This window comes from Stigmatopora argus, chromosome 22 (genome assembly GCF_051989625.1).
Source record: "Stigmatopora argus isolate UIUO_Sarg chromosome 22, RoL_Sarg_1.0, whole genome shotgun sequence".
Classification (NCBI taxonomy): Eukaryota; Metazoa; Chordata; class Actinopteri; order Syngnathiformes; family Syngnathidae; genus Stigmatopora; species Stigmatopora argus.
Genome location: NC_135408.1, coordinates 12465965 through 12490677, shown reverse-complemented (window position 1 = coordinate 12490677; position 24713 = coordinate 12465965). Strand labels below are relative to the sequence as shown.

At 49.0% G+C, this 24713-nt stretch overlaps 2 protein-coding genes and 1 long non-coding RNA gene across 5 annotated transcripts in view; 2 read left to right on the top strand and 1 right to left on the bottom strand.

Annotated features, from left to right (window-relative positions):
• The window catches only part of fstl4 (follistatin-like 4), a 65703-nt gene extending 52286 nt beyond the window's left edge, over window positions 1-13417 (top strand). For all 3 annotated transcript variants that reach the window (XM_077592322.1, XM_077592324.1, XM_077592323.1), the window contains 10 exons: window positions 2113-2279; window positions 3424-3544; window positions 3988-4149; window positions 7375-7509; window positions 7599-7625; window positions 7992-8110; window positions 8657-8806; window positions 8985-9092; window positions 11554-11663; window positions 11742-13417. In XM_077592322.1, the coding sequence (XP_077448448.1) occupies window positions 2113-2279; window positions 3424-3544; window positions 3988-4149; window positions 7375-7509; window positions 7599-7625; window positions 7992-8110; window positions 8657-8806; window positions 8985-9092; window positions 11554-11663; window positions 11742-12429 (1787 nt within the window). In that variant the 3' untranslated portion in view covers window positions 12430-13417. The remainder of the gene's footprint in view (window positions 1-2112; window positions 2280-3423; window positions 3545-3987; window positions 4150-7374; window positions 7510-7598; window positions 7626-7991; window positions 8111-8656; window positions 8807-8984; window positions 9093-11553; window positions 11664-11741) is intronic.
• Window positions 1-24713, top strand: part of skp1 (S-phase kinase-associated protein 1) — a 119864-nt gene that overhangs the window by 86156 nt on the left and 8995 nt on the right. The window lies entirely within an intron of this gene.
• Window positions 6700-10739, bottom strand: LOC144068081 (uncharacterized). The gene is made up of 3 exons (XR_013298104.1): window positions 10042-10739; window positions 7802-8857; window positions 6700-6842 (listed from the first exon to the last, which is right to left on the bottom strand). It is a non-coding gene; the product is annotated as an uncharacterized LOC144068081 (long non-coding RNA).

Genomic DNA, 24713 nt, shown 5'->3' with positions numbered 1-24713 from the left:
CGTGAAAAAACGACATAGTATAGTAAGGCTTTTTTTCTTAAAAAACGGCATAGTATAGTAAGGCTTTTTTCGTGAAAAAAACAACATAGTATAGTAAGGCTTTTTTATTGAAAAAACAATATAGTATAGTAAGGCTTTTTTTCTTAAAAAACGACATAGTATAGTAAGGCTTTTTTCGTGAAAAAACGACATAGTATAGTAAGGCTTTTTTTCTTAAAAAACGACATAGTATAGTAAGGCTTTTTTCGTGAAAAAACGACATAGTATAGTAAGGCTTTTTTTCTTAAAAAACGGCATAGTATAGTAAGGCTTTTTTCGTGAAAAAAACGACATAGTATAGTAAGGCTTTTTTATTGAAAAAACAATATAGTATAGTAAGGCTTTTTTCTTCAAAAAACAACTTAGTATAGTAAGGCTTTTTTCTTCAAAAACGACATAGTATAGTAAGGCTTTTTTATTGAAAAAACAACATAGTATAGTAAGGCTTTTTTATTGAAAAAACAACATAGTATAGTAAGGCTTTTTTCTTAAAAAACGGCATAGTATAGTAAGGCTTTTTTCGTGAAAAAACGACATAGTATAGTAAGGCTTTTTTTCTTAAAAAACGGCATAGTATAGTAAGGCTATTTTTTGTGAAAAAACGACATAGTATAGTAAGGCTTTTTTCGTGAAAAAATGACATAGTATAGTAAGGCTTTTTTTCTTAAAAAACGACATAGTATAGTAAGGCTTTTTTCGTGAAAAAACGACATAGTATAGTAAGGCTTTTTTTCTTAAAAAACGACATAGTATAGTAAGGCTTTTTTCGTGAAAAAACGACATAGTATAGTAAGGCTTTTTTTCTTAAAAAACGACATAGTATAGTAAGGCTTTTTTCGTGAAAAAACGACATAGTATAGTAAGGCTTTTTTTCTTAAAAAACGACATAGTATAGTAAGGCTTTTTTCGTGAAAAAAACGACATAGTATAGTAAGGCTTTTTTTCTTAAAAAACGGCATAGTATAGTAAGGCTTTTTTCGTGAAAAAAACGACATAGTATAGTAAGGCTTTTTTATTGAAAAAACAATATAGTATAGTAAGGCTTTTTTCTTCAAAAAACAACTTAGTATAGTAAGGCTTTTTTCTTCAAAAACGACATAGTATAGTAAGGCTTTTTTATTGAAAAAACAACATAGTATAGTAAGGCTTTTTTATTGAAAAAACAACATAGTATAGTAAGGCTTTTTTCTTCAAAAAACAACATAGTATAGTAAGGCTTTTTTGCGTAAAAAAACAACATAGTATAGTAAGGCTTTTTTTCGTAAAAAAAAACAACATAGTATAGTAAGGCTTTTTTCGTGAAAAAACGACATAGTATAGTAAGGCTTTTTTTCTTCAAAAACGACATAGTATAGTAAGGCGTTTTTCGTGAAAAAATGACATAGTATAGTTAAGGCTTTTTTCGTGAAAAAACGACATAGTATAGTAAGGCGTTTTTCGTGAAAAAATGACATAGTATAGTTAAGGCTTTTTTCGTGAAAAAACAACATAGTATAGTAAGGCTTTTTTTCGTAAAAAAAACAACATAGTATAGTAAGGCTTTTTTATTGAAAAAACGACATAGTATAGTAAGGCTTTTTTCCTAAAAACGATATAGTATAGTAAGCCTTTTTTCTTTAAAAAAGTACATAGTATAGTAAGTTTTTTTTCTTAAAAAAACGACATAGTATAGTAAGGCTTTTTTCTTTAAAAAGCGACATAGTATAGTATGGCATTTTTATTAAAGAATGACCATGTATAGTGAGGCTTTTTATATAAAAAACAACCATGTATAGAATTGCGTGTAAAAGGTGAAGAAAAAGCACGGTTCCCTTCGTCCCTGTGACCATAAATTTGCCTTAATGAGAGGAATGATATTTAGCGGCGGGCCTGGCGCTCTTTTCATTCTGGCGCGGAATCGCTCACCGCGGGACAGCTGTTTGTCCTCCTCGCTCGGCTGGTAATGAGAGCGACCCGGGAGACGGATTAAGCCAGCCTCCGCCATCGCCGCGTCAGCACCTTTTTTAATGTTTTCTTTTTCTCTCCTTTTTCTCCCATCGTCTCTCGATTGGTCCCCTTTCCCGCCGACGGCAGAGGTGGTCCGGCTGAGCCTGGCGGAGGAGCGACGCGTCAGCGTCTCGGCGGTGACGGTGGGCCTGAGCGCCGTGCTCACCTGCGCCGTTCAGGGGACGCTCCGCCCCCCCATCATCTGGAAGAGGAACGGCGTGGTGCTCAACTTCTTGGACCTGGAGGACATCAATGTGAGTCCACTTTTCACCTTTGCTTTTCCGTGACGGCGTCGGCGTCCAATCCTTTTATTTTCACCGGCGAGGGCCGACCAAACCTGCGCGCTATCATTATAAAAACTGAAAAGTTTTCCCCACTCACCTCATTCTATTTAAGTTTAAATGTGGTCATTTATAATGTGCCACATGGGAGTTCGGCACTCACTCCTGTTGTTCTTTTTTGGACAGACTTTTGGTCGCGTGACGGCAGAAAGTCAGTCGAGTGGACGCACGGTGTAGCAAATGCTTGCAAATTGTAAAAGCCATGAATAATGTATTTTGATTTCATTAGCACGGAATGACTCGCATTTGCATGTAAGTGGCGACGGCGTGATTAACAGGAAAAAGCATCTTCTTTTTTCCCCATCATGCCGCTGGCCCGGTGACACTTTAATGCCAAAAGAACAAGTCTTTGATAAGAAATTTGAATGTCATTATTTGACGACGTCCTCGGCGGCACAAAAGCCGCGCCGGAGCCAAATAACCGTGCCGAGAGGCCGCCCGCCGTCATTTGCCGCCGAGTACATTTTGATGAAATAAAAGGTTAACATCCCATTAGAGCTCGGCCATTTTCATTTGGCGCACAACGGCCGGGAACGCATTAGCCTGGTTCCGCTCGCCCTCGGCTTTGGTCGCGTCGCCGTCTCGTCGTCCTCAAAACGGGATGGAGAATCTCCTTTCTGGAAATCTGCTCCTCTGGAAAAAAAACACCATTTGGAAACATGGATTGGCTGGCGTTGAGCTTTATGAACAGGGACGCTGTCGACCAACCGCTCGGACGTCTCACGCTGCTAAGCGCCAGCCATTTTGGAAGAAATGGCGCCCCGCCGAGGCAAAAGTGGGCTTGTTTTGACGGGTAATGGACGCCCGGCGGGACGACCTAAAAAAAAACAACATCCAACGCTTTTGTAATCTGTCCTCAAACGTGTGCGGCCCCCCTCGGGCGCCCCTCATCCGTCACGCTGATGGCCGTTATATTTTGAAACCTTGCAATCTGTCGGCGCCCGGGACGAAATTCCCAGGCGCCGAGTGCCCGTGCCCGGTGGGGTCCCCGGTCGGTCCCATCCTTCTCCCTTATCTCATTTGTCCCCCCCGCCGCCGCGTTGTTTGTGTTTGGTAGGACTTTGGGGACGACGGCTCGCTGTACATCACCAAGGTGACCACCATCCACATGGGCAACTACACCTGCCACGCCTACGGCTACGAGGACCTTCGCCAGACGCACGTGCTGCAGGTCAACGGTCAGTCTTTCTCGTCCTTGCCGCTTCCTTATTTTCCCTGCCGCCGTTCCATTACGCCCCTCGGAGGTCTGGAAGGAAGAGAGACGGGATGTTTTGCCTTCCCAAATGCGCTGCGGCCATTTTTCCTTGGCTTATTAGAGTTGACTCGCATGGATGCCAAAGCTATATAAAAACAAAAGAAGGCGGCGGCGGCGGCGGCCAGGATTTTGTCTGGCTCTGAGGTGCTTTTGCAAAGCGGAGGTGTCATTCATCCTCTACATCCTCTCACAACATTTTTTCCCCCGGGCGGCGCCGACGAGTCCAACATCTTATTGGTGCAGCCGCCATAAAGCCGCCCCCCGAGTCGTGGGCCGTGCGGATTCATCCCGAGTAATTCCGCGTCGCCGGCGGTCTTGACGCCCCGTCTCTTTGTTTTCTTTTTTTTTTTTTTTTTTACCTGGCAGTCCCTCCGGTGATCCTGGTGTACCCGGAGACGCAGGCCCAGGAGCCCGGCGTGTCGGCCAGCCTGCGTTGCCGCGCCGACGGGATCCCCGACCCGAAGCTGCTGTGGTTGAAGAACGGCGCCGAGCTGCAGCCGCGTTCCGCCAACCAGCTCTCTCTTAAAGGTGAGCCAGAACCAGAAAAAAAGAGCCCGGCGCAATCCGCTTTTTATGACCAAAGCCGAGGGCCTCGTTCCATTTCAACTAGCTTTTCGCTTTCTTTTCTTGACTTTTTAGCGGGCTCGCCGTTGTCAACACACTAGCGTACGTATTAAGGGGGACTAATACCAGCGCTTTTGACTTAGCCCAAAACCATTAGTAATAGCCAACGATGCTATCCGCGATACTATTCTAGCCGTGAGCGCAAATCGGGTGACGTTTGCCGGAGCAATTGTGCATTTGGGGAACAGGTGGATAAATCCAATAGTTTGATAGCATTCCCTCTCAGCTAAAGGCTTCCACGAGAATTGGGCCAAAAGAATGAAAAGCTCAATGAGATCCGTCGCCGCTGCAAATTAGGGAGAACAAAAGCGGGTCATTTCTCCACTAAAGCGTCGCCAGAATAAAAATAAGCCAATGCGGAACAGCTTTGGACGTCAACAAAAGTCGTTGACGGCGTTTTATCGCAAGCAGTTATCGGGCTTTAAAAAGGAAACGTCGACGGCTCTAATGAATATCGCGCCCGTTTGACGCTAATTGCCAGAGGAATATCGTTCTTGACGACGCGACGGCGTTGCGTTAAGTGAGACAAATGTGTTTTTACGCCGGTGATTGACGAAAGGAAACGGGGCAATTTAAATTGGCTTCTTTATTGAGGATTTATTTGGCCACTTGATGGTGAAGCTTTAAATCTCATTGTACTTGAATAATGACAATCCAGGCATTGAATTCAATTTCCAAATATGTTCAACACAAATAAGAGCTTTCTAGTATAGGGTGTTCCAAAATCTTTGACCCCATTTGGTAGGCCAATCATTTCGACCAGGGAGGGGTGGGCAAACTATTCCACTGTGTGCAGGTTTTCATTCCAAGCCATAAAGAGGACACCTTTTCACCAATCCGGTCGGTTGTCCTACAAGTGCAATCAGTGGATTGCAGTCAGGTGCGTCTTGTTTGCTGCTGAAATCTCATGGGGTCCCCAAACCGGTCGTCAAGGGCCGGCCGATGACGGTGCAGGTTTTTCTTACAGACATTTTGACCAATGAGATTTCTGCAGAAAACAAGAAGCACCTGACTGCAATCCACTAATTGCACTTGTAGGACACCAGATTGGTGAAAAAAAAGGTGTCCTCTTTCTGGGTTGGGAATGAAAACCCGCACGCACCCACTGCGGCCCTCTGTGGAATAGTTTGGAGACCACTGGGTTAAAATGTCTTTGCTGGATCGCTTGCAACAAAAACCTTCTTCACCCCCAGCGGCACCCGAGGACCGATTTGCCCACCCCTGATTTAGAGCAATTTGATTGGAAGGACTTCCAATTTTCACAGCAAGCAACCCCTTTTCTTCACATTTTGGAACCCCCTTGATTTGTGGGCTAAACTCAATGAAAAATGTTCACTAAACAGGTCAAAGTTTGCTTTTGCTAAAATTGTAGGTGCTACTCAAAACATCAGATCTCATGTCCTAGGTGGCCTTGGCATGGCATACGACCCTGAAAATGCCTCAAGTTAAGTGGGGTCGGGCCTGGTTACTACTTGGATGGGAGCCGGACTGACTGACCGACTGGCAATGCAATGCTACCTCCTGCTCCAACTTATGTTTGCTCACTTAGCCTGTGAGAAACAGTGGGATCTGGAATAGACACTTATTCTGACTGGTAAGTGGCCTAACTGGTAAGTGCATGACCCTTGCCTCCGGCGACCCGGGTTCAAATCCCGCTCGGTGCACTTGTGTGGAGTTTGCCCTGCGATCGGCTGGCCACTACTTCAAGATTTTGGCGCCCCCAACACAAGTATCACAAGTATTAGAGTGCTCACTTAGCCTGTGAGAAGCAGTGCTCACTATCATTCACACTAGCACCATTGGAAGACCATGGCCTAACTGCTTAGAGCGTTGCCCTCAGAAGCACGGGGCTCTGGCTGCGTGGGTTCGCATCCCAGGTGTGCTGCCTTTTCTTTAACTCTTCGTGCCCTAAACACATGTCAATTTTTTTTTTTTTACTTGAACTATTGGGGGCTCCGCCGGCTGAGCGGTTAGAGCATTAGCCTCTGAGATCCAGGGTCCTGGGTTCGAATCCTGGTCACTGACTGGAAACTCTAATTAATACTTTTGTTGGGGGCGCAGCAACATTCTGGGTGTGCCAAAATCTTGAGGTAGTGGCCAGCCGATCACAGGGCAAACTCCACACGAGTGCACCGAGCGAGATTTGAACCCGGGTCGCCGGAGGCAAGGGTAATGCACTTACCAGTTAGGCCACTTACCAGTCAGAATAAGTGTCTTTTCCAGATCCCACTGTTTCTCACAGGCTAAGTGAGCAAACATAAGTTGGAGCAGGAGGTAGCATTGCCAGTCGGTCAGTCAGTCCAGCTCCCATCCAAGTAGTAACCAGGCCCGACTCCACTTAACTTGAGGCATTTTCAGGGTCGTATGCCATAAGGCCAACTAGGACATGAGATCTGATGTTTTGAGTGGCACCTGCAATTTTAGCAAAAGCAAACTTTGACCTGTTTAGTGAACATTTTTCATTGCGTTTAGCCCACAAATCAAGGGGGTTCCAAAATGTGAAGAAAAGGGTTGCTTACGGATAGCTAAACAGCAAAGACGGCCATCGACAGCAACAGCGCCAGTGGAGCAGGTTGGTGAATCCTTCCTGTTTAGTCCTGGGAAGAGAGTTAGAAAGGCATTTGTTAAAAAAAATTCCAATTAAAATGTTCAACGTGAATGGCCTATGAAATAGGCTCAAACATTTTGTAGTATTTATGTAGAAAAGAAGTGGATGTATTGTCATGATATAGTATCACGACAGCGAGCCGTCTTCTCTACTCAAGATTATTTGTCATCCGGTACGGTGGAGGTTTTTTTCCCAACAAGTGAGGCCATTTTTTTCCATTTTTCCCCGGCTCTTTGATGTGAGGAAGACATGGGCTATATCAAAGAGAAGCGGCGCCGTAAGAGCGTGAAAAAGGGAGCTACGCTTCTGTGGGACTTGTTAGATAGAGAAGGTGCAAAAGGGCCGCCTTTTCATCTCTCGCTCGCTCGCTCTCTCGTATCTCCGGCCACTTTTCCAGGCGTCCGTTCTTCTCGCCGGGGATGGCACGAGCGGCCTCCAGCGTGGGGGGGGGCCTTTGTTTCCAAATTTGTCCACGGCCATCCCATTGAAGCGGCGTTCCCTTCCCTTTCCTTTCCCGGCAGCCAACGGCAGCGAGCTGTTCATCGGCAGCGTCCGCTACGAGGACACGGGCGCCTACACCTGCATCGCCAAGAACGAGGTGGGCGTGGACGAGGACATCTCGTCGCTCTTCGTGGAGGATTCGGCCAAGAAAACGCGTAAGCAAAGAGTCGCCCGTCGTCGCCAATCTCGTGCTGCGCCGCCGACGGACCTGATGACGGATCTTTTCCCTTTTTTTGCCTTACAGTTGCCAACATTCTGTGGCGGGAGGAAGGTAAATACACCTGCATTTTTTTTTTTGGGGGGGGGGGGGGGGGGGGGGTAGCCTTTCCTGAAGGTGTTTCAATTACGAGAGGTATTTCCGTTGAGGCGGCTTTTTCCTCCACCGAGTCATCCCAATCTTTTTCTGAGCTGCGACAGAAATACAATAGCAGACGTGACGTATTTTACCTCGTCCAAAAATGCGACGAGCCGACCGTCGGTCGTTTTCGAGCCCGAACCACCAGCATGGGATTCGGATTCTTTGCACTCCGGCTCTTGAAGGGTGGCCTGCACAAAAAAAGAAGACAGCATGTCCCATGTAATACATCCGTTTTCAACAACCATGGCTGCAAATACGCGTGGTCTTTGTGTTTTCCAGGTCTGAGCGTGGGCAACATGTTCTACGTGTTTTCCGACGAGGGCATCACGCTGCTTCGGCCGGGCCGCTGCGAGATCCGCCGGCAAATCCGCCGCACCGAGAGGATCGTGGCCACCTACGTGAGGGCTCTTTGTTTTTTTTTTATGGACTCCCGGTAACACGGCGGGTTACCGATCGGCTTCTGGCGCATCCCGGGAGGATAATCCCAGCCGTCACCTCGCCGCCCTCCCTTCGTCTATTCCGAGTGGGCCGGGCGCAAATTTAACGGGATTACCGGCGTGCTTCCCCCTAGGCCGTACGCCGTCGATAGCCGGGCGGCTAATCCTCGGGGAAGCGGAACAATGGGCTCCAGGTGCTAAAAGTTGCTTGTTCCGTAAAAGGATTGGGCTTGCTTTTTTTTTACGGGGCCGCCTGTGATTGTATTAGAGATCAATAGAAATTCAATAAGCCCGGCGTTAGCGACTTCCCGCTACAAACGGCACTCGCTGCACTTTAAAGGCACTCCCGTGTTTTTCTCCTGGCCGCGGGCCGACGGCGAGCGCCCCTCCGACGTGAAAAACGAGTAGGGTCAGTTGGCCGGCGGCCCGCGGGCATAGCCGCTTTGCCGTCCAAAAAGTCAAAGACTGGTTCTGGAGTACTAACGGCGTCTTCTCACTGGATGGCAGGAGGAGATGTGCCCCAAAGGCGAGGGTCCGGCCCCCCAACGCTGCGTGTGGTCGTCGGCGGTCAACGTCCGAGAGAAGTACGTCTACGCCAGCCAACCCCTCCAGAGCCGAATCCTGGTGGTGGACATTCAGGCGCAGCGGGTGGTGCAGGTGGGTGGCCGCAGCGCCGGCCGCATTTCCTCGTTGCTTTTGGAAGCCGGCCTGGAACACCGGCAGAGACGGGAGATCGTTGGCGACGTGGCTTTTCAAAACGAAATTCTTTGAACGTGCAGTATTTAAGTGTTAAAGATCTCAAATATGAGCCTAAACGCCGCCGTTTGTTTTCCAGGCCGTGGCCACCGATCCCTTTCCCGTCAAGATGCTCTACGACAAGTCACACGACCAAGTGTGGGTGCTGACGTGGGGCGACATGGAGCGGACGCGCCCGACGCTGCAGGTACGATGGCGGCCGATAAAACCAACGAGCTAACCCTCCCCGATTTGGAGGGCTGACAATAGCGCGCTGGATGCTTTGCCGCCCAGGGCCCACCTACCTGGCAAATGGATTCCTCTTTCGAGGAGATTTTTTTCTCTCCTTTTTATCTTTCTATTACAAGTCCAAGTAGAGCTTGACTGGCTTTTCTTCGGGATTCAACAAGGTCACCTTTAGCTCATGCGCGCGAGTTCAGACGCCGTGTTTAACGCAGTTTTGTCTTTTTGCGAGTGGATTGAAAAATTGCCCTTCAACGAGCCACCACAAGCAAAATGATTCCTTTTCAACTCATCCAAGTGGGAGTTGAAATGAATTGCCAGTCGATGGTTGACATTTTCCAAATAAACGTGGTCTGGCAACGTCCGCTCATTGTTCTCATTCAACGTGGCCAAGACGGACGGGCGGGCGGCTGGAAAAGGGAAGGCTTAAAAAGCCCCCCCCGCCGGGTTGCCTTGGGCTTCTATTTACATCCCAATTTGGACCCGTCCGCCGTCAGACTGCATAATTACATTCTTTCATTGTTTGCTTACGCGCAGTTGTTGTTTAGAACTTAGCGCTTGGGGTCTTAAATGAGGCGGAGAATCATTTTTTTCTCTTTTTTAACGACAAAACAATTCTTCTGCGTCTAATTAAAAAAGGAAGGCCGCGAGCGGCGGCTCGCCGTAATAATCCCTTCCCCGTTTTTCTTCACATTTTACCCATCTTCTGGCGGATGACGCTTTTAGTAAATAAATAAGTGGCTTGCAACGTCTTACGCTGGATGGCAGGCTTTTCATTTGTTTGCTAGTTTTAAAAAAAACGACGAGTGACGATTGCCACCTGTTTTTAGCCGCTCCAATCTTTGGGAAAAAGCGGGTAAAAGTGGCACCAAACCGAGCTTAACGTGGGATAATAGGCGACCAAAGCGCATTACCTCTTGCTATTGTATCCCGTCACCTCCCGCGTTTTGCGCTGGCTCCTCTGGAATGCCACCGTCTAGATGTTGCTGAAAAGAAAGAAAAGTCAGGTATGAAGAGGAGGCGCTGGCTAAGGCACCACTATTTTGCACGCCATTTGATCCCCACCACCACGAGTAAGCGCAGACGGAATTGGAAGCCCCCCCCGCTGAGCTATGGCGTGATGCCGCACCGCATTTGATGCCTTGTTCTTGGAAAATAAAAAGCGTCTCCTCCGTATGTCTAAACGCAGCGGCAGAAGCCGGTCCAAAAAAATACCAAAATACTTTGATTCACGGTGGGGGGAAAAAATGGAAACTAGGTTATCGCTTCTCTATTCCCAAACAAATGAAGTCTGTTGCCAAGGTGGAAATCATACGGACGGCGCCAGCAAACACCAGTAGAACAAAAACAGAGTCGGCGAGAAAAAGCAAGAGTCCGAAGCCAAGGAACCTGTCAAAAAGGCTCTAAAATGATCACGATAAAACACAGCGGCCTATAAAGGCCAAAGAGCTTTAAGGAAAAACGTGGGAAGCCAGGCCATAGATAGAGAGAGTGCCCCCCCAGCCCCCCTCAACATTTGGTCAGCGAGTAGGAGGACAATCTCGAAGCCGTTCTTTCGTTGCCGCCGACTAAATAAATAACCTTTGGCTAGCGTACGGGTAAAATAGATGTCGCGCGGGGAGCTTCAATAAAGTGCTGACTGGGTCTCACTTGCGGGCCCACTGAAAGATACAGAGATGAGGGCGCGAGGCCCCGCCCCCCCTCCCAACGCCACGTTGCGAGACGAGCGACTCGGAATGAGCCTCGTTATCTTGGAAAAGCCAGGCGGGGGTGGCATTTGCTCGGCATTTGCTACGCCGCCGTCGCCGTACACCTTTGGCGATGTTTATCGCCGGCAGATTGACTCGGACGGCGCCGTCGACGGCACCGTCCGAGTCCTTATCTGGCGGCGGGGAAGAGGTGAGGGTGATAGGTATACGTGAGAATAAACCGGCGCTAAATCAAGCCACGGCTAATTAAATTCAAGATGGACGCCGATAGACATTTGATCCTTTTGCTGCCGGCAACGCAGCGTTTTCTGTGAATCTTGTTCTAAGCGACATGGTCGAGAATGATCTCCGCAAATGGTGCAAAATTTTGAACATGGAAATCAATCTACGAGAGCGAGTGAATCCCATATACTATGCAAACATTTCATCAGATTTACATACAAAACCGAAAATCCCCTCCTTAAAGAACATATTCTCCACGCAAAATATTGCTTTTTTTTTTTTTTTTAATCCATGTTGTGAGTGTCCCCACTAATTTGTGGTCACGCCGTAATGTCGCAGTCCTTTGCAATAGGTAAAGTAACATTCGGAAATCAAAAGTATTTTTTTGTTTTGCTTTTGCCGTCGCTCGGACTGCATCAAAGAGGCTTTTGTTTGCGTGAGGATTTCATCCGTACCTGTATGGTGTTCTGCGGCTGTTTTTTTGGGGGGGTCAAGGTCATCCCTCAAGCCAGCGTAGGCGAAGTGCACCGCGCCGTCCGCACCTCCTTCCGACGGGTCAGCGACTTCTTCATCCCGCCGACCAACCTGATCATCACCCACGTGAGGTAGGCCGGGATTGATCCCGACGGATCGGGCGTCGGTCGTTCCACTAACCTTATTGACTCTTGTTCCTTCCACCAAAGGTTCGCCTTGGTCTTCCTCCGGGACGAGCCGGCGCTCCACAAGGTGGACCTGGAGACCTTCCGCCGCGTCAAGACCGTCAGCCTCAAGGACTACGGCTGCGTGCCGGAAAGCGCGGCCTACACGCACCTGAGCGGCATCTACTTTGTCCAGTGCCGGGACGGGAGAGGCCAGCTGATGGTGGACGCCGTGACGGACGCCGTGGTGGGCCCCAACGGCAACGTCAGCGGACGGGCTTTCGTGTCGCCCGACGGCCGCCACGTGGCCTCGGCGGGCCCCGACGGCCGGCTGGCGCTGCAGGGCGTCTCCTTCCGGGGGGAGCTCCTCCTCCTCCGCCGGGAGACGGGGGGGACGGCGCCCGTCTCGGACCTGGTCTTCCAGCCGTCCTTCGCCGCCTCCGAGCGATACGTGGCGGCCGCCGTCTCCGACTCCTCCCCGGACCTGCTCTTCCTGGAGCCGTCCTCGGGTCGGGCCCAGGCGGTGGGCGGCCTCAAGGAGGCGGCGGGCCCCCGGAGCTGGCCCTGGGGGCCGCCCTACCGGGTGCTGGTGGCCAGCGGCCCCTTCGGACGCTACCTCCTGACGCCCTCGGCCGCCTCGCTCTCGGTCCTGGACGGGAAACAGAAGACGCCGCACTGTGAGGTCTCGGACGTCACCGGGGGCAACGCGGCCGTCTGGGTGGGCGAGGCTTGAGCCCCCCGGCAAACTGTCCAATACCGATAGGACTTGATTTGAAAAATTCAAAGGCCCGCCGGTGTTTAATGGTGGAACGGGGAGGAGCACGATTCAATGTGTTGGCTTTTAACGTGTTTCCCCCCCAAAACAAACAAACAAACAAAGAAAAAAAACAAGATTGTTGTGAAAGTCCCGTCGGGAGAAAGCGTGATACGAGTGCCAGCGCGTAAACTGGTACATCGGCGCCGCGCCTCCCTTCCGTGTTATCACAGCAAGTTAGGTCCCCGAACACACAGGGGTTACCGCACCACAATCTATGCACAACGCTCACTTTTTTTAAGAGTTTAAAAAAAAACGACAACTAAAAAGCTTTCCCGTGTATTTTCTTTTCTTTTCTCTGCGTGCGCGTGTCGATCGTCTTCACCAGTGCTAACCACAAATGTCAGTCAATGTCCGCATTTAGTATTCGTGAGTCCTTTTAGACGGTGTGCTATTAGCCCTCTTCCCCTGGTCAGATCGGACGCCGGCGACCCTTCTCGGCGTAACGTAACGTAACGGCGGAGCTGGGAAATTTGCTAAACTACGTCAACGACGGAGCGCCTTCCGGACGGACCCGAGCCCGTTTGGGGCTGCCGTTGATTTAGGCTGGCTGGAGGGTAGCGGTTGGATTGAGTCATGGATTGAATAGCAATTGGAGAGAAAGCCAGCTGTTTGACACGCTTGCATGCCGGTCGCGGAAATCGGTCGCCCTCTATCTGCGTCGTGGTTTAACCGATAATGGTGTAAAAGAAAAAGTCCCACTTGTTGCTTTTTCATCTCGCTAGCTAGCCCAATGGTCTGAAATGTGGGAACGCGGGTTGTTGTAGAGAATGTGTTTAGGACGCCACAAAAGTGACTGTACAGTTTTTTCCATTTTCTTTTTCTGTATGCATTTTGTGTCTTCTCTGGTTGACCAGCCAAATTGTCTTTTGTAAGAAAAAGGGAATAAAACAGGCTCAAAAACAAATCGCCTCGTTTCCTTTACTGCGTCCGCTCTGGCGAGAGGACGGAGTTGCACTCGCGACAAATACATGGGCACGTGTCGCGGACTCGGGAGCGCCGCATGTTTGGCGTCAGGGTTGCCATAGAAACCAGATGAAATGACTGATGGGCAAAGGGCGACGCGACTCAAAAGCCTTTTCCCCCCTCCCTCTATCTTTTCTTCTCATCGGCCAGATCCGTCTTCAACTTATCGCGAACGGCGACTTCCCTTCAAAGGCTACGGAATCTAGTATTGCGTCAAAATATCCCAACAAAACCTCTGGCGAGGAACAAAGCTCATTTGCGACGGGGAAATAGGATGGCAAACAAAGACGTGAAAAAAAACGTTTTGGGTTCTCCATGCCCAGACTTTTCCTTTGAATGCCAAGCCTTCAGGCCCATCATTTGGCGCAGCAAAACACATTTATCCCGCGACCAATCTTTTCTCGTGCCTTCCTGGGTTTAGCCTAGCGATATTGGACGTAATATTTAAGAGACGGCGGACTTTGACATTTTTGGGGTACCGATTCTCCATGCTTGGCCACCTACATTAGTCCCTCCCCTTAAAAAATGGCTGGCAAAATGGCCAACACGGATTAAATTTGTTTTGCGCTTTCTCCATTCGAAGATGGAAGTGGAGACGATGCAACGGTGACAAAATGGAGGCTTACCGTGAAGTTTGGCGCTTTGGCTAGCTGGAATGGCCACAGTAATAAGTCATCCCTCCCTCCCGCGTTAGCCGACAGCTGGAGAAAATCACGGGGATTGCGCCTGTTTGCTCGGTAGCGCTCGCTCGAGTGTTTGCACTGCCAGATGAGAGCGTGAGCAAGCATCCATTGGGTCTGGTCTCAAGTGGAACACCGCCGCCGCCACCGCCATCGCCACCGCCACGCCTGAGAGAGATTTGAAAAGGAAAATCAGCTCAATATAACAAGTAGAAGAAATTTTCACAATAGCGTCAGCCCGTGGTTAGCTTTTAGCATTGGGCTGCCACACGTTAGGGATTCTAGCCGGGATTCAAGCCGGGCTTCTTCAACCCGATAAAGTGAGGACGGCGGGTCTTCATTCAACGCCGAAAACGTTAGGTCACGGCTATTAGACCACCTAAAAGATTCATCTTCTCCGTGACACGTTCATCCCTCAAAATTTTTTCTCCCCCGCCACTTTTCCCGGCACGCGGCGCTCCATTTCACCCGCCGAGATGACGGCCATCCTTTTCCATTTGGGACAAGCGGATGCTCTTCGGGGAACATCCGGCGGGGAGATTGGAGGACGGAGAAAAGCGCAAGCTAAACGGCCGTGGCATCAATCGATGGAGCACGCGGCCGGCCAGCCGGCCCATCTCCTGCACGTTGACTCTTTTTTAATTTTTTAAAACCATTTTTTATGGGCTCCAAACCATCCGTCTTTTGGAGAACTCAACGCCGACTGACATCCGTCCCACTTTATGGCGTACGGCCCTCCCGGTCTAAATGGGCGTCGCCGACACATTCTCGCACGCTAACTCCAGTCCTCCAAGCGCTAACCCGTAGCGGCGTATAGACGGCGGGATTGATTTTTCCCTTGGTCAAATCACAAGACGGAGCCGCCACCTGCGGTTTTGGGGCTGCCGTTTGCCGATTGGACCTGGCCCACTTTGTTTTGCAACGCTCCTGGCGAAGACGCCATAGATAAAAATGAGAGATCAAAAGGAGATTGGCCACCCCCCGCCGCCTGCCGCCCGTCGCCCGCCGTCCGCCACCCAGCGCGCCTCCAAAACCCAATAACAGGCTATTTAATGGCTTTTATGATGTATTGGGCCAATCTTGTCCTCACGCCCGCTGGCCACGCCGCCCCCCCCCATTTGAGTTTTTTTTTCTCCGGCCTTTGCCCGGGTGCGACACGAGCTCGGCTGGAGGTAGACGGAACACAAATGTGGGCTATTTTTCTAATAGACCCAAGTTCAAAGTAAAGTGGACTGGGTCTCCACTTTGCAAGAGGAAGTATTATTGCTGTTGGCTTTGGTCTGAGGCAAAGTCTCCGTTTGGAGTCTCAGAAAGCCTCCTCCCATCTGGCCCCGCCCGGTTTGTCTCGGTTCCAGGTCGCTTCTCTAAAGGCCGGCCGGGTCTGGACTCTCAAAGATCGTGATCCGGATGGCCGTTGGAGATTTGTCCGTGTCCCGCTTTCGGTTTTCCAGCCCAAATGGAGCGTGTCCGGGGGCGCAAAAGTTACGAGCCGTTGCCTCATACAATGCGGCGTGCGCCTGGTCTTTAAAGCCGCCACCCAGAAATGAGTAATTGATCACAAAAAAGTCATGAGAGGAATTTTAAACAGCGCCCGCTTTCTTTTTGGTCAGAGAGTTGACGCAAGGACGAGGACGAGGACGGCGGCCTAAGCCGGCTTGTGCGTTTGCCGCGCGTGCGCCGTTGACGTGCCGGCCAGGACGCAAAAAGGACAATATTCATCCCGTTCTCGACCTTTGCGACGCTGACACACAGACGCGTCTTAACGTCGGCTTACTTCGGATCGGATCGACTTAATCCGGCTCCTCGGGGGAATGAATACTGAATACGCTCCAACACATCTTTCAGATATTTTCTCCCGGGGACGGACGGACGTATGGACGGCTAGCTCGCTAGCTAGGGGTGGACGGTCGACGTCGAGCGACGGGTGGATTTGGGTGCTCAACTCTGAATTTTAGCTCGCGCGAAACAAAAGTGACCAACAACTAACCAAGTATATATATTACCCCCCCGCTTCTGCTTTTCCAGACTTGAGGATGTACGAGGAGGGTCGGCGCAGGTAAAGACAATTTTATGGTTGGACATTTCTAACGGCGAGCGCCAAAGACCGATCGACTGAGCTCGTTGACAAAAAGCTCAAGGGCGCGACGCGAAATGGCCACAAACAACAGCGCTCTCCGCCGACGTTTTGGCAATTAACTCCGGGAGCAGATCGCGGCGTTTAATTTTAACGAGCGACAACTCGGTGGCATTTGCGCTCATCGCGAAAAACGCAGAGGCTAGGCCAGACTTTTACGAGGAGGTCGCCAAGCAGATAATGCCAGGTGTAATTGAAAGCTTCCTGTTTGCTTTACTCCGCCGACGCGGCGCGGCGCACCCTTTCATCACGCCAAATTAAACAAGAGGCGACGGAAATGGCGGGAGGTCTGATGAAGGAAAAAAAAAGCGAAAATGAGGCAGCGCTCCCGCCGAGGTCGTTATCGAGCCGTCGACGGTGCGACGGCGCGTTGTCACGGCGCCAGGTGAGGAGGAAAGAAGGAATGAAGCTAGATGATTCGCTCACCATCATTTTTCAGTGACGTCTGATCTACTTAAGGAAGGGAAGAAAAAAAACATTCCCTCCGAGGCACGGGTGTCAAAATGGCGGTCGGGGGGAGCGAGTCTATCATCAGCGGGGGCGCTGAAAAAAATCCATTCCTCAATTCCCAACACAACGTCACTTTGAGTTTATCTTCAAAAGTTAAAAAAAGGCTTCACTAAAGTGGGTGGAAAAAAACAAAAAAAAGCCAAATGGGATTTTCGACGGAGGAAGCCAAACAACCAAGTGAGCCTACAGGTGCGTTGGACGGAGTTTTTTGGCAGGCAAGGTCAGAGACTTTTGACAGGATAGCAGCGCCATCAAATACGCGTCAACTCAATTAAACGCTGACACGGACACGAGGAGAGAGAGACAAAACAAGATGGCCTGCCTGCCTGCCTGCCTGCCCCGGGACGTCTCCAGTCAAGGGCAAAAAAGCTTCATCTGGAAAGGTGGCCGCGGACAATTTACGAGGTACGAGGCAGGGCGCCGTCGCTTTAGAGCGTTTTGACAATGGCGGAAGCCGCCGTGGCTCGGCGCTCCGTTCAAGTGGGCTCACGTGATCGTGCCAACGCGTTACGATTCAAAACAAACCCGGATTCCGCCAAAGGGAGAAAAAAACGGGACGGAGACGTTTGTAAATAAGGTCAAGCGACAAAACGCCGCTCTGTCGACAACAAAATCAATAGCCTTTGGGCTCTTTTGATGAAGATGTCTATCTTATTTTGAGCATTTCCAAAGGAGATCAATCCTCATTGATGAAAATTCCAATTCCTTGCCATTTGCCCTTGCTTGTCCGTCTGTCCGTCTTTATCTCACTGACTGACTTTTTTTTGGCCACAACTTCAAACGCAATGGTCAAAATTGCGGGCCTTGGAAATGCCTGCCAATCAGCACAAATCAACACTATGTTTGTCTATATTACATATCATATATATGTAGAAATGAAATTAGCTATCATTATTATCACTATCCGTACAATAAATGGATTATAAATCAACGTACCAATGAATGAAGGCTATATTCATCAAGTTCAACTGAATTGAAAAAAAGAATTTAACCAACTGCAGCCTAAACCATTCAATTCATTGAAAGTGGGAGGATTGGCCGTGGTCAAAATGGACGGCGTAACGAAAGCCGTAAAGACTAACGACAGGCGATAAAGCGGACGACGGCCACGGACGTCAGTCGCCATTTTTCACCGTCGACGAGCGAGGCGCGAAAAACGCCACGTCGATGAGTAGACGTGACGGACGGACGCACACTTCTTGGCAGAGTCTGTCAATTAAGCTGTCGAGGCCCGGCTCGCCGTCCTCCGCGACCCCGTCGTTGTCAACGTCAGCCCACGAAAGGCCGGCAAATGCCAACTTTAATGTACGTCGCCGCCACTGAAACGTGGCCAAACGGAGAGGAAGGACGCCTTTAGTACGTCTAGCGCGGACATCGAGTGACTTGCTATGAACGCTGTTTTTCAACCCCCAAAAAAGAAGAAACAGATGATTTTAAAACGGCCTTCCACGTGACCCAAAAAGCAGTGGGCAGGCAGAAGGCCATCTCGAAGACAAAGTGGCCATTTATGCTTAGCGAAAACGGGCTCGCGGGCCACCAAATATGCCCAACGTACGCATACCTATAATAATATTAAGGCGCCACGTGCGTAGGAACGTCCAAAGTAGGCGGATTTGACCTTGGCGGAGGTCCGCCATTCTGATGGATGATCCCATGGGCGTTTCCAACGCCGGAGAATAGATCCCAGTCCGCTAGCTAGCTAATCGTCCCCAACGGCGCTTTCAATCCCCCGCGGCGTCATTCCAAAGTACGCCGGCTTATCTTTATTAATGGTCTCTAGCCGGCCATTTTGCATATCTTTTCGGGATCTTATTTGACGGATGCTCGGAGAGCGTGACATCATCCCGAGCGCCGTAGCGAGATATTAGAAATCCATACGCCCCGAACGTGATGTACGACTGGCCGGGCGCGGAATTGACCGGCGCTTTGGCGCGTTTTCTTTTGGCCGGAGACGAGCGTGACGAATGGCCGGGGGAAATAAAAAGACCCCCCCCCTGCCTGGTGGCAGAACGAAGAATAATTTAGCCCATGGGCACGGCGGGAAAGGTCAGGGCGCAAAGACGGCTCGGAAACGATCCGAAACGAGGCTCTTACTTTTGATGAGGACGGATGGGCCGCCAGCTGGGGGGGCGGGGGCGACCGTTTCCAACACTAGTCGGCGGCGCCCGCCCGGAGATGCGTCTTCGCACGTCGGGCAGATTGAAGGAAATTATCCACGACAGCCGATGATTGCTCGTGTTGGAGGTTTTGCTGTTGGAGGAGAAGAGAAAAAAATGTCACCGATTGCCGCACAGACGTCAAACTCATTTCGACCGGCATCGGACGACGAACGCCGTCGATGCCGGCCGACGCGTTCACCCGTCAACCGGCGGCGAATGATGGCCGTCGCTGGCCGAGAAAATATTTGACGGTAAATATTCACCCGTTTAAATTCCGAGAACTGTGGACGCCAGGTTTTGTGTTCTTCCTGTTCATGACTTTCCCCATAAAGCTTTTTTTTCGTACTGGGCAAAGACGGAATGACTACTCGCCACAAACCGACAGAGAGCATAGGTTCATCCACTTGAAAAAAATAGCTATAAAGCCCAAGGATTTAGATGAAGAGCCTGTTTTTGTGATGCTTTGTCTCCACTATCTTGAAAAATAATACCTCAAATACCTCCTTTGTAGTGATTTCCCTCCAAAAAGTGTTAAGCCACCAAAGAAGAAGAAACATTTGACTTTGCTCACATTCCCGACGGAGCGTCTTACCATCGCAGTGGGGCGGCGACAGGTACGCCGCCGTCTCGCGATGCCGAGCTTCGGCTCAAAGTCAGTTACGAGAAGGGGGGGAGGGGGGGGGGGGGGCGATGGAGTGACGGGGGTGACGGGTCCCCGCCCAGCGGGAGGCCTTTCACGCTTTCTTTCCTCTTTCAATACGCCGCGCGTCCTTGCCAATGTTCCGCTTAGCCGTCAAGTCATTTACTCAGCAGCTACTAAGAGCTAGCTAGCCGGGTGCCGCCGAGTACGCCGTTCCGTTTGTTTGGGGGGGAAAAGAAGCTAACGAGCCCGGGTTCGCAATCCATCGCCTCTTCACCCGGAACAATTGCCGCAAGTGTAAATGTCAAACAAAACGCGAACTTTTGGAACAAACGCGTGTGCTTTCCATGCTAATGTATTGACATTTTAGAGGCAAACGCAATCAATTGTACAAGAGAAAAAAAAACGGGGCATACGCTGGCATTATTTTCTACTGGTTTCGTGAGAGCCAACATGTCTGCCGCATGCAAAAGTCATCTCAAGCGATTAAATACACTTAAAATACGTCTACATTGACCAGAAAAAATACGAAATGTAGTAGGCCAAAGAGAAAAAAAGAATGTGACTTTTATTCCACGGCCGCGACGTGGACTGACAGTCCGAAATTGCATCGGCCCCGACCTCGGACGACCCTCCGCATTTCACGTCAGTGCAAGTCAGCGCTTTTTATTTGACGGTACACGGTCAGATAAATACGTGGCCGTGGCCCCCCTCGCCCTCTAAAAGGACACAAAGGCGCCTTTTTATGCTGCCGTCTCACTTAGTTTCATCTTCACATTGTTTCTCGTATCCGTCCGTAACATGTACTCAAATGACGTTTGGTTTTACTCAAACCCAAGAGAGAAATGCAGTTACTGGAAAATATTGGAACCTGCTCAATGAGCTGCAATGATGAATGCTGTAAAAAAATACTTGAATTCACCATGGCAACAGAAGGAAAAAGGTCAAGTTGCAAAATTTTCCCCAAAGGAATTGGAGGCGTTCATCCCAAAAAATACACAGCTCGAAATAGCACTCGTATACTTATGACGTGTGTTTTTTGATTGTTTCCTACTTATTCATTGGACATCTCTGTGATTCAGAAGCGACCGATAGAAGAATCCCTTTTTTTGCGTGTTTTACGGGTCGTTTGCCTGTTTGGAGGAAGATTTAGGGATTAGGAGATTAAAAGCGGCCTTCTGTCAGATGAGCATACCCGTACGCCACAGCAAAGCGCTTCTGTACGGCTTCATTTAGAGACGGCATTGTTTGCCGTACACTTAAACTGCATTTTATCGAGTGCTGTGGACACTACGATAGAAGGAAAAAAAATACCCAGCACGTGACGGATACTAGACCAGCGAAAATAGTACCACACTGCTCCTTTTTTTTAACGGGCTCAGTTTGTAATTTGAAGTTTTCCAAGAAGCCTCCACCTTGGCGTCCTTCCCCTCCGGCACGCGGCGGCGCAAACCCGCCGAGAGCAAATCCCGTCGGCCTCTGCCAAGAGGCTCCGGGCTGATGAGGTGAAAGTAATCTAACGGGCGCGCCGTCATCACGCCGGCGCGCTGGCATATGGCGCCGACCCCACCGCCTTTGGAAATATCCAAAAACATCAGACGGGGTCCAAGCGTAATTGCCAAATCGAAGGAGTCAAAACAAAGTCGAGGAGCGAGCGAGCGGTCGGTCGGTCGTTCGCACCTTCCATTTGGACGGCAAACGAGCGGCCCGGAAGGCGCGGGCTCTCGAGGACGAACTGACCGGACGCCCGCCTGACGGGAAAGAAATGTGGAAGCGGGCCATCCTTTTGGGAATTAATGGAGGAAACGAACAAGTGACGCTCAAGGACATGCATGTCGCTCCTAAAAATAAAAAAAAATCTCTGATCCCTATCGTCACAAAAACAAAACAAGAAAAGCAGTTTACTGTCTTACTTCATTTGGCACAAAGTCATTCACAGCGATCCCTAAAAATTGACAAATTGGCAAAAAAAAATAGAAACAACCATCAGAAAGAAAAATAAATGCGATAAGGGAAGGAAATCTGAGTGGATGCTATTTTTAATTGTTATGGAGTGATCCAAATTAAGAAATTGGGTCCTTTCTACTCATCTCGGATGTTTAACTTGACTTTTTTTGAAAAGATTGTTTTTCATCTGCTGTACAGATGATTGATTATTGCTTTTTGTTTTGTTTGAAAAGCACTAAACCTTCCCATTTCCACACGGATGCGATCTAGCGTAACCGCCAGAAAAGCCTTTGCGTTCTTTCATCACTTGCAAATATCTTTGACTGAGGAAATAGCCATATTTAACCCTTTGGCGCGTCTTATTTAACCCCAGTGAGCCGCGCATCCTCCCACCAATTGGAGCGAGAACGTGCCATTTATTCCATTTCCCATTCCGCCCTGGAAATGGAAGGTGACACGGGAGAATAATTGATACAGTGAGTGTGGGGGAGGCACATCAAGATCCCGCTATCCAGCTGACCATACTGCTTATCTTTGTCCAGAAGGCGACAAGTTGGGAAGTTTGGGAAGGAAAAGATGCATTTGGAGATATTGGAGATAGCGCACGTCATTTTCACTTGGCCTCTTTAGCCCCGGCCGGCATTTTCTTTAAACCCGCTGATGTATTCATGGGAAACAATAAGCGCCGGCTGACGCTGGAAATGTGGAAAAGAGCCAAAGCTGCGTGCGCACCATCTACACAAATGTAATCTGCACGTCGCCATTAAAATTCATGAGGGGGGAGATAAGATGGGACTTTCATTAGTGTGGAGTTAGCACTTTTGGATGGCGTTGACCTCAAAGCGCACCAAAGAAATTTGGAGGAAATTTGAGAAAGGTCAGAGGTCACCGGCGACGGCTCACTGGCGCCGGGTCCCAACATTGGCGTCGCACGAGTCACGGTACGAGAGTGACGTTGAACCCGGTGGACGGCGACAGACGTCCAATCCATTTTTGGCACTTGATGGCAATCTTTGAACGTGTGTTTTAACTAAAGGATATATTTTTAATTTTCTTCCATATTGTTCAAATCCAGTATTTCTTTGGAAAGTACTGGCTTGGTGTAAATTTGGTCCTAAATGGATTGGATGTTGAACGGCGAACATTTCGTTTGCGCACGTCCAAATAAAAAAAGGAATAAATGAAGGTCGCCTCCATCTGTTGGTATTGTTTGCGCACGCAAGCACGCATGCGAATCATTAGCACGCCGGCCGGCCGGCCGACTCCAAACTCAGCAAATGTGCTGTCCCGCTTGAAATGCGACGCACTTAGCAGAAAACAATGTTTGCCGCTCACCGCTCGCTCAGCTAAACATGGCTGCAAATAAAAGCCATTAGCGCGAGGCTGGCGGAGGACGGCGAGGAGGACAAAGCCTCGCTCGTTCGCTCGCTCTACAACGGCGCCTTTTGCCTCTTGTTTTTTTTCTTTTATTATCTTCCCGTTATCGACGTTAACATTGACTGGGCCGCACTTTGTTTTGGCCGGCTCCAGTAAAACTTAACTCAGTCATCAAATACGTCGTTAAGGGGATGCTAAACTTTTTAGCCAGTCCGTCAAAAGACCCGCTGCGTCTTTATCGAGGCAAATAAAAACAATAAACAAACACACACGTTTAACTGAATCGCATTGAGTGGGAGGGGCAAACGAAGGAACAAAGGGATTGGACGTCTGTCGTCGTCAATGGCTTCACCTAAGGCAATTGACTTTGGCCCAGGTTATCAAAAAAAAAATCTTTATGCGAGTGAGAAAGAAGAATGAAAAAGTCCCATCCACCTGGCCGTGAAAAGTCGGCTTTGTTATCGCGTCAGAACAGCGTGCGGGCGCGCAAACGTATTGCCTTTTTTGTAAAGGGAAGATACAGAATCAAAACGATTTCCCATGCGTGAAATTGAAGGAGATGTTGCGATATCAGCGTCAGACGATTTGGGAATAAAAAAAAATACAAATAAAAAAAATCCCCCCAAAAAATTGGAAGAAAAGTCTTTGTTTTGATTTTTGGGATTCCACTTCACTTTACAGCTTACAAATTGTGTTAGATGGAATGAAATCAATAACCTTTCTTTTTAAAATATGAATACATTCACATTCAATACTGATTTTCTTTTTCACACGATGAATATTTGAGTTTCAAGGAAAAATGATGCGCAATTACTCCGTGACCTTTGCCCCCCTCCAGTCAATGAGTTCAAAGAGCGCTTCTATTGAATGTCATCGTCTTTAATAGCCCAATTGAGTCAACTTTCAACCCTGGCGCACAAAAACATCCGCCGTCATTTTATCCATCAGGAAAATGGATATTTTTACCCATTTTTTATTGGGTGCGCACGCAAAAACAAAGAAGAAGCTCTTAAGCCCCCGACGAAAGGCCTCCACGGAAATGCCCATCCGGCTCTCTAATAAAGTTCGGACAAATTGAAACGTAGTACTAATGGGCTAGAACGGGCTAAAGGCTTTGATTCATTCGCAAAAAAAATGTTTGCCACTTCGCTAGCCCAAATGCACAATTAGCATATTGGCTTGAATGTAAGACGACCCCCTCTTAATCAAGACTCAAGTTTGAAAAGACTAGGTGGCGAGGAATTTTTTTTAAAAGTATTCTTCTACTGACGTCTAGTACTTCGCAGGCCAGCCAAAATAAATGATACTAAATGAAAAAAAAACATTTTTACTTTTTTTTTTAAATTGCAATTAAAAAAAGAATGAAATGCAAATGGAATAAGCCATAGCTAAAATAATAAAACAAATTTGCTCGGCTTTGTCTGCTCACTGGCCTGTAAAAAAAGCCAGAGCAGAGCGAGAGAGTTATTTGGGTTTTTTTGCCAAGTCAAATGATGGCCAACAGTACGCTCGGCGCTTCCAAGATCGCGAGCAGAAGTCCCGGGCAACGCAGGCGCAGTGCTCATTAGCTGCTAAATTACCCAGGATTCTTAGGGGGATTGGAGACAGGGAGATGCGGAAAAGCCATGCTCCAATATGTCCTGACAGGATGGAATTTGATTGGCGGCCCGCCAAATCCCCACAGACTCTTGATGTCTTCACTGTCAACAATGGACCAGTCGAATTATCAAGCAAGTGATTTTTTTATTTCATCCTCTTCCGTCTGGATTAAACCTAGTCCATTTCCAAAG